At 46.4% G+C, this 8,850-nt stretch overlaps 1 protein-coding gene across 1 annotated transcript; it reads right to left on the reverse strand.

Moving 5' to 3' along the window:
- Positions 1 to 5,341: 5,341 nt before the first annotated feature.
- LOC106566461 (neurofilament light polypeptide) lies at positions 5,342 to 8,307 on the reverse strand. Its single transcript, XM_082955387.1, has 4 exons — positions 7,171 to 8,307; positions 6,669 to 6,793; positions 6,077 to 6,525; positions 5,342 to 5,942 (listed from the first exon to the last, which is right to left on the reverse strand). The coding sequence occupies exons 1-4, from the start codon at positions 8,218 to 8,220 to the stop codon at positions 5,623 to 5,625; spliced, it is 1,944 nt and encodes a 647-aa protein (XP_082811513.1). The 5' UTR covers positions 8,221 to 8,307; the 3' UTR covers positions 5,342 to 5,622.
- Positions 8,308 to 8,850: the final 543 nt, after the last annotated feature.

The raw sequence follows: 8,850 nt of genomic DNA on the forward strand, positions 1-8,850 counted from the left end.
CCTAAGTTTGTTTTATTCACTGCTTTAGCACACTCTGCCAACCCTTATGTCCTAGCCATGTCTGAATCCTGGCTTAGGAAGACCACCAAAAACCCTGACATTTCCATCCCTAACTATAACATTTTCCGACAAGATAGAACTGCCAAAGGGGGCGGTGTTGCAATCTACTACAGAGATATCCTGCAGAGTTTTGTCTTACTATCCAGGTCTGTACCCAAACAATTCGAGCTTCTACTTTTACAAATCCACTTTTCCAGAAACAAGTCTCTCACCGTTGCCGCTTGCTATAGACCACCCTCTGGCCCCAGCTGTGCCCTGGACACCATATGTGAATTGATTGCCCCCCATCTATCTTCAGAGCTCATGCTGTTAGGTGACCTAAACTGGGACATGCTTAACACCCCAGCCATCCTACAATCTAAGCTTGATGCCCTCAATCTCACACAAATTATCAATGAACCCACCAGGTACAACCCCAAATCCGTAAACACGGGCACCCTCATAGATATCATCCAAACCAACTTGCCCTCCAAATACACCTCTGCTGTTTTCAACCAAGATCTCAGCAATCACTGCCTCATTGCCTGCATCCGTAATGGGTCTGCGGACAAACGACCACCCCTCATCACTGTCAAACGCTCCCTAAAACACTTCAGCGAGCAGGCCTTTCTAATAGACCTGGCCCGGGTATCCTGGAAGGATACTGACCTCATCCCGTCAGTAGAGGATGCTTGGTTATTCTTTAAAAGTGCCTTCCTCACCATCTTAAATAAGCATGCCCCATTAAAAAAAATGGAACCAGGAACAAATATAGCCCTTGGTCCTCTCCAGACCTGTCTGTCCTTGACCAGCACAAAAACATCCTGTGGCGTTTTGCATTAGCATCAAATAGCCCCCGTGATATGCAACTTTTCAGGGAAGTTAGGAACCAATATACACAGGCAGTTAGGAAAGCTAAGACCAGCTTTTACCAGCAGAAATTTGCATCCTGTAGCACAAACTCAAAAAAGTTCTGGGACACTGTAAAGTCCATGGAGAATAAGAGGACCTCCTCCCAGCTTCCAACTGCACTGAGGCTAGGAAACACTGTCACCACCGATAAATCCACAATAATTGAGAATTTCAATAAGCATTTTTCTACGGCTGGCCATGCTTTCCACCTGGCTACCCCTACCCCAATCAACAGCCCTGCACCCCCCATAGCAACTCGCCCAAGCCTCCCCCTTCTCCTTCACCCAAATCCAGATAGCTGATGTTCTGAAAGAGCTGCAAAATCTGGACCCCTACAAATCAGCCAGGCTAGACAATCTGGACCCTCTCTTTCTAAAAATGATCCCTCTTAAAAGGGGGTGACACTCTAGACCCAAACTGCTACAGACCTATATCTATCCTACCCTGCCTTTCTAAGATCTTTCGAAAGCCAAGTTAACAAACAGATTAACAACCATTTCAAATCCCACCGTACCTTCTCCGCTATGCAATCTGGTTTCAGAGCTGGTCATGGGTGCACCTCAGCCATGCTCAAGGTCCTAAACGATATCATAACCGCCATCGATAAGAGACATTACTGTGCAGCCGTATTCATCGACCTGGCCAAGGCTTTCAACTCTGTCAATCACCACATTGTTATCAGCAGACTCAACAGCCTTGGTTTCTCAAATGATTGCCTCGCCTGGTTCACCAACTACTTCTCTGATAGAGTTCAGTGTGTCAAATCGGAGGGCCTGTTGTCCGGACCTCTGGCAGTCTCTATGGGGGTGCCACAGGGTTCAATTCTCGGGCCGACTCTCTTCTCTGTATAGATCAATGATGTTGCTCTTGCTGTTGGTCCACCTCTACGCAAACGACACCATTCTGTATACCCCTTCTTTGGACACTGTGTTAACTAACCTCCAGATGAGCTTCAATGCCATAAAACTCTACTTCCGTGGCCTCCAACTGCTCTTAAATGAAAGTAAAACTAAATGCATGCTCTTCAACCGATCGCTGCCCGCACCTGCCCGCCCATCCAGCATCACTACTCTGGACGGTTCTGACTTAGAATATGTGGACAACTTCAAATACCTAAGTGTCTGGTTAGACTGTAAACTCTCCTTCCAGACTTACATTAAGCATCTCCAATCCAAAATGTTATTTAATAAGCATCCTTCACTCATGCTGCCAAACATACCCTCGTAAAACTGACCATCCAACCAATCCTCGACATCAGCGATGTCATTTACAAAATAGCCTCCAACACTCTACTCAACAAATTGGATGCAGTCTATCACAGTGCCATCCGTTTTGTCACCAAAGCCCCATATACTACCCACCACTCCGACCTGTACGCTCTCGTTGGCTGGCCCTCGCTTCATACTCGTTGCCAAGGTCATCTACAAGTCTCTGCTAGGTAAAGCCCCACCTTATCTCAGCTCACTGGTCACCATAGCAGCACCCACCTGTAGCATGCGCTCCAGCAGGTGTATCTCACTGGTCACCCCCAAAGCCAATTCTTCCTTTGGTTGCCTTTCCTTCCAGTTCTCTGCTGCCAATGACTGGAACGAACTGCAAAAATCACTGAAGCTGGAGACTCATATCTCCCTCACTAGCTTTAAGCACCAGCTGTCAGAGCAGCTCACAGATCACTGCACCTGTAGCAGTGATAGCCCATCTGTAAATAGCCCATCCAACTACCTCATCCACATACTGTATTTATTTATTTATCTTGCTCCTTTGCACCCCAGTATCACTACTTGCATATTCATCTTCTGCAAATCTACCATTCCAGTGATTAATTGCTATATTGTAATTACTTCGCCACCATGGCCTATTTATTGCCTTACCTCCCTTAACCTACCTCATTTGCACACACTGTATAAAGACTTTTTCTACTGTATTATTGACTATATGTTTGTTTATTCCATGTGTAACTCTGTGTTGCTGTATGTGTCGAACTGCTTTGCTTTATCTTGGCCAGGTCGCAGTTGTAAATGAGAACTTGTTCTCAACTAGCCTACCTGGCTCAATAAATGTGAAATAAAATATTGAAGATTGAACTCTTTGGATTGAACTCTTTGGCCTGAATGCCAAGGGTCACGTCTGGAGGAAACCTGGCACCATCACTACGGTGAAGCATGGTGGTGGCAGCATCATCCTGTGAGGATGTTTTTCAGCGGCAGGGACTGGAAGACTAGTCAGGATTGAGGCAAAGATGAATGGAGCAAAGTACAGAGAGATCATTGAGGAAAACCTGCTCCAGAGCGCTCAGGACCTCAGACTGGGGCGAAGGTTCACCTTCCAACAGGACAACGACCCTAAGCACACAGCCAAAACAACACAGGAGTGGCTTCGGGACAAGTCTCTGAATGTGCTTGAGTGGCCCAGCCAGAGCCAGAACCTGATCGAACATCTCTGGAGAGACCTGAAAATAGCTGTGCATCAAACTCTCCACGTCCAACCTGACAGATCTTGAGAGGATCTGCAGAGAAGAATGGGAGAAACTCCCCAAATACAGGTGTGCCAAGCTTGTAACATCATACCCAAGAAGTCTCGAGGTTGTAATTGCTGCCAAAGGTGCTTAACAAAGTACTTAGTAAAGGGTCTGAATACTTATGGAAATGTGATTTTTCAGTTTATTTGTATTTTTGTGGCAAAAATGTCTAAAAACCTGTTTTTCTTTTTCATTATGGGGTGTTGTGTGTAGATTGATGGGGGGGATTTTTTTTAATACATTTTAGAATAAGGCTGTAACCTAACAAAATGTGGGAAAAATCAAGGGGTCTGAATACTTTCCCGAATGCACTCTATATCAAAATAAGAACATCTTAGAAATGTCTGCCTGTAGGCTATGACTGCAAATTAACTACATGAGCTGCACTTCCATTGCTTGTCCTCACATTGCATGTCCTCACATGACCCAGACTGTACTGCACCTGCGGACTCGCTTGTTGGTGACGATGCTTTGCTCACTCAGAGCAATTTCAACCCCTTTCATCAGTGGACATTGCCAAATAGTATGAATAAAAACAGACTAAAGTAGCCATAGAAGCAGTGGGATATCAAATGTGGCTCTTTCTAATGTCAATATCACATACAGCTTCTGCCATAGTAGCTTAGAAACAGTTTTACAACTGATATATCCACACCTCTGCAATGCAGGTGTTGGTTAATACTACCTAGTTTATTCTTTAGTGCTGTCCCTGGATGACTCTGCTGATTGCTGTACCTCTTCCACTCAGGATTTTAGCCAGCCCTCACGTAATGTGCTGAAGGAAGCAACTAAGTTGCCAAGAGTCATAAAATTAGCACCACAGTTCTTCAATGTCTTAAAAGCAATAAAAACCACAGATGTTATCGTTCTCAGCCTTGATTAGAGCTAATAACAATGCCATCACTGTCTGAAGATCATCCCGTTCCTCAGCATCTGTTTCTCAGACACACTGGATCTGAGCTGCGTAGCTGATGAAGCATCTGAAATAGACCTTGCCAGGTTAGTGCTACAACAGAAAAAACTGTTAGGTCCCTGCTAGTGCGTCGTGATGCGTCGTGACAGAGAGATGAATGGTTGTGTTTGTAAGATGGCTTTGCACCAATGGTATTCAAAGCCGGGGTCGCGACCCCTAGTGGTGTCGTGGGGTAACTGCACTGGGGTCGCCAAAACGTTTTCATTTCTTTTTTGAGGAACAAAATATTAAAAGTGCAGATTATTGGTTGGGACAATATACAAACATTTTTTGAAAGATAGTTTCAAAGATATAGTTTTATTAAGTAAATGTATTTATTTATCAGAGACTCAAATGCATTGAATTTAAGCTTATTTGTTGATGTAAAAATCGAAATTGACTGATTTTAAGGTTGTGTCATTAGATTTGGGATGTGGTGGGGTCGCAATGAATTATTGGGGAAAAAATGGGGTGCCCAGAAATTCTGAAAAAAAGGGGCCCATGCTGAAAAGTTTGAGTACCACTGCTCTACACAGTCTAAAGGAGATCAGACAGGCTATTGAGCATAGTAAGCCATCATGTTAATGTCTTCTTACAAACAGCTTATAAAGCATTTAATATATAGTTTGTTCAACATTTGTAAACAGTTTGTAAATCATGACACATAACCTGTTAATGGATTGATTGATCAATTAGTTAATTGAGTCTGGACCTGCTGTAAGCAGGCCATTACATGCATTCAATTTGTGGTTAACTATGTGATCATGTTTCAATGCACACCTTCAATTAAAGGTTTATAATTAATATATTCAACATCTCATCCTTGTTGTTGAGTTGAACAGATCTGACATAGAAATGATACATATTGTTAATTGAGTTATTATTTAGCATAAAGCACAAAAACAATAAATTACACACTCTGCATTTGAATAGTATTTATTCAGTCATCTGAAACCACACTCTCGCAGACTTGCACACAGGCACAGCACACACATTCTTACACACACACACTCAAGGAATTGTGTGACCAGACTTTAATTGACTTTTTATGATCTTTGCAAGCAGTAATTTTATGCAGTAGTGCACTAAAATATGTATTGTATTGAGCACCTTGTTAACAAGCACACTGAAGTCATTAATGTTGAGTATTTCTGCTGTTTGTCGAGCTGAGGTTTTTATTAGACTGTCTTGGACCACAAACTTACTTTTTAGCCTTTGGTTTTTCAGACTGGTCTTTCTTCTCTTCGGCAGGTTTTTCACTCTTTCCCACGGTCTTGGATATCTCTGGTTCACCTTTCTCTTCTTTGGTGTCTGCTTTGTCATCTTTTTTCTCCTCACTTTTAGCTTCAGCTTGATCCTCTTCCTCTTTATCACCCCCTTCTTTATCATCTCCCCCCTCTTTCTTTCCCCCCTCCTCTTCCTCGCCTTCCTTTCCCTCCTGCTCCCCACTTTTGTCCTTATCGTCCTTTTTTTCTTCGTCCACCTTTGCAGTTTCTTCCTTCTCTTCCACCTCATCCCCAGCTATAACCAAAACATTTTATAATTGTGAATAGGGGAATAATTGTGTTAGTAGACTGTATTGTAAAAATGTTAACATCTAAGCAATGCACGACAACTATAGAGAATATTCTTTGAGGGATAATACTAATGCTAACCTTCTTCTCCGTCCTTAGCATCCTCCCCATCTTCCTTCTCCACCTCGCCTCCCTCATCTCCATCTTCCTCCTTCTCCTCTCCACCCTCTTCCTCTTCCTCCTCCTCTCCACCCTCTTCCTCCTTCTCCTCTCCCTCCTCTTCCTTCTCTTCCTCCTCCTCCTTCTCCTCCTCTTCCTCCTTCTCCTCCTTCTCCTCTTTCTCCTCCTGTGGTAGGCTGGCAGAGTCCTGCTGGGCCAGGCTGGCAGAGATGACATCATCTCCAGAGGCGAATGAGGAGCTGAGGAAGCGTGAAGTCATCAGGTAGGGGGCGCCAGAGCTTAGGCTGGACTGCATGGAGAACATAGAGCGGCCAAAGGAGGGTGTGGCCGACAGGGTGTGGCCGTAGACACTGGACATACCCCCGGACACGCCCACACTGAAACGAGACTCCTCCCCCTCCAGCAGCTTCCTGGAGAAGTAAAGTATCATGGGACATATATACTTTCAGAGTTAAAGGACAAAAGGTTTTCCTTGACCTGGACTTGCATTAGTATTATTACGTTATATTGATTTAAGTTGAAGCTCTGGTCAGTGCTCCTCATAGCATCCTACCTGTAGGCAGCGATCTCGATGTCAAGGGCCATCTTAACATTCAGCAGGTCCTGGTAATCCTTCAGGTAGCGAGCCATCTCCTGCTTTGTGGCTCCCAGCTCATTCTCCAGCTGGCCAATAGTATCCTACAGCAGAAGTTTAGAGGTAATGTGGCGGATAATGTGTGTGTTCTTACAGCAGGATACAGGTTCAGGTAAACTGCCAAAACATTTTGAGTGTGACTATTAAAATGTACATTTGATGCAATATAATATATTTTCCCCTTCTACATAACTAAATCAGTTCCACTTTGCACAAATTATTAAAAACATTATTGGTGTCTTGTATTCTGATTAAGTCATCTATCTATTGATAAACAGTTTCTAAACATGCAATTAAGAAATACATTCACTATTAGATTGCATTCCTTCTGAGGTATTTGCTTGAATACAGATATAAATTCGTCCTGCAGTACTGATCCTGCAGTACCAGTATAAATTTGTCCTGCAGTACCACTACTGACCTGCATGCCATTGATCTCAGCACTCTGCTTGTCCTCCATGTCGTGCAACTGTTTCTCCAGAGACTCATTAAGACCCCTGCAGGCATCGATCTCCAGCAGGCGGGCTTGGAGCTGCCGGCGGTACTCCCCAGCCTCGTCCCTGGAGCTCCTCACTGCATCGCTGTGCTGGGCCACGCTCTCTGTCAGGGAGCCCACCTTCCCACGGAACCACTCCTCAGCAGACTGCATGTTCTTGGCCGCCAGCCTCTCGTACTGGGCCCGGATGTCCCTCAGAGCCCCGGACAGGTCCGGCGTGGTTGCCTCCATCTCCACAGCCACCTGGGCCCCTAGCTGGGCCTGGGCCTGGAGCTCCACCACCTCCCCCTCGTGGAGCCTCTTGAGGAAGGCCAGCTCGTCCAGCAGGGTCTCCACCCTCTTCTCCAGCTCGGTCCTGGCCAGGGTGGCCTGGTCGGAACCACGCCGCGCATCCAGCAGCCTTCCCTCCGCATCCTCGCGGGCCACCACTTCCTCCTCGTAGCGGGCCTGCAGGGCGCTCAGGGCTTGCCTCAGACGTTCCCTCTGCCCCAGGGCGGCCTGCTGCTCCCCACGCGCCTCCTCCACGGCAGTCCTCAGAGCCCGTGCCTCCTGCTCATACAGGGCCCTTAGACGGGAAGGCTCCCCATGCCTCTGCCTCAGCAGCATCAGCTCAGCCTCCAGCGCACGGTTCTGCTGCTCTAGCTCCCGCACACGGTCGATGAAGCCGGCGAAGCGGTCATTGAGCTCCTGCATCTGAGCCCTCTCCTGGGTCCTCACCGTGCGGAACTCAGAGCTCACCTGGGCCGCCTGGCTCAGCTCCAGTTCCACGGAGGAGGAGGAAGCCGGGGATGAATGCAGAGCACGTCCAGGAGAGGAGTACTGCAAACGGGAGCTCACAGAGGACAGGGGAGAGGTGTGGATTGAGTAGGCCGAGCGTGACCTCCCCCTGGTCACCACGCCTCGGGGGGCTCCCTCCACATACCAGCGGCGGTAGGAGGAGGAGGAGTAGTAAGGGTCAAAGCCGAGGGTACTCATGGCTGTGCTGGGAGGACAGGCTGCTTTGTCTGGCTCTATGTGAATATGTCTGTAGGGCTCCGGTGAAGAACCCAGACTGATGCTGCTGCAGTGGCTCCAGCTTTTATAGCAAAAGGGAGAGCTCTGACGCAAGCAGTTTCCCAAACTCTGACTACGTGGGATCGAAAGCCTAACACTGCAACGGAGAGAGAGGGAGAGTGAGATAAAGAAAAGAAGGAAGGAGAGAGAGGGGGAGGGAGGGAAGGAGATATAGAGATGGGGAGAGATGGAGAGGGAAAGGGAGAGGGGGCAGATGAAAGAGAGATGTTTGTGTTTTTGATGGTAGAACAGAGGTTAACACGTTTTTAGTTGCTCTACAGTGTTTCTGTCATACACAGTAACCTTGACTACTAATATTCACAAGTTAATGTACAGAAAAGTAGAGTCAGATAGCTAAAGCCTCTGGCTTGTGAAGTATATTATCTGCACTGTACCTTCACCGATAGAAAAAATGAATAGTCGCATGAGATGACTTGAGTTTGTACTCATTTGAATGTGGGTCCTGCAGTCCTCTCTGCAGGGGAAGAGAATGGGCTGTCCTGATTCTACAGCAGCTTTTGTGTTACACAGCTTGTAATCATACAGTGACAC

Source organism: Salmo salar, chromosome 01 (assembly GCF_965601325.2).
Source record: "Salmo salar chromosome 01, fSalSal1, whole genome shotgun sequence".
NCBI lineage: Eukaryota > Metazoa > Chordata > Actinopteri > Salmoniformes > Salmonidae > Salmo > Salmo salar.

Bases quoted from the DNA above. Each gene is read 5' to 3' on its own strand.
- LOC106566461 (XM_082955387.1), bottom strand. From the start codon at position 8,220: ATGAGTACCCTCGGCTTTGACCCTTACTACTCCTCCTCCTCCTACCGC. The intron at 6,794-7,170 runs GTCAGTAGTGGT...CTTCTGCTGTAG, and splicing joins CTGAGATCAATGGCATGCAG to GATACTATTGGCCAGCTGGA. The intron at 6,526-6,668 runs GTAGGATGCTAT...TTACTTCTCCAG, and splicing joins ATCGAGATCGCTGCCTACAG to GAAGCTGCTGGAGGGGGAGG.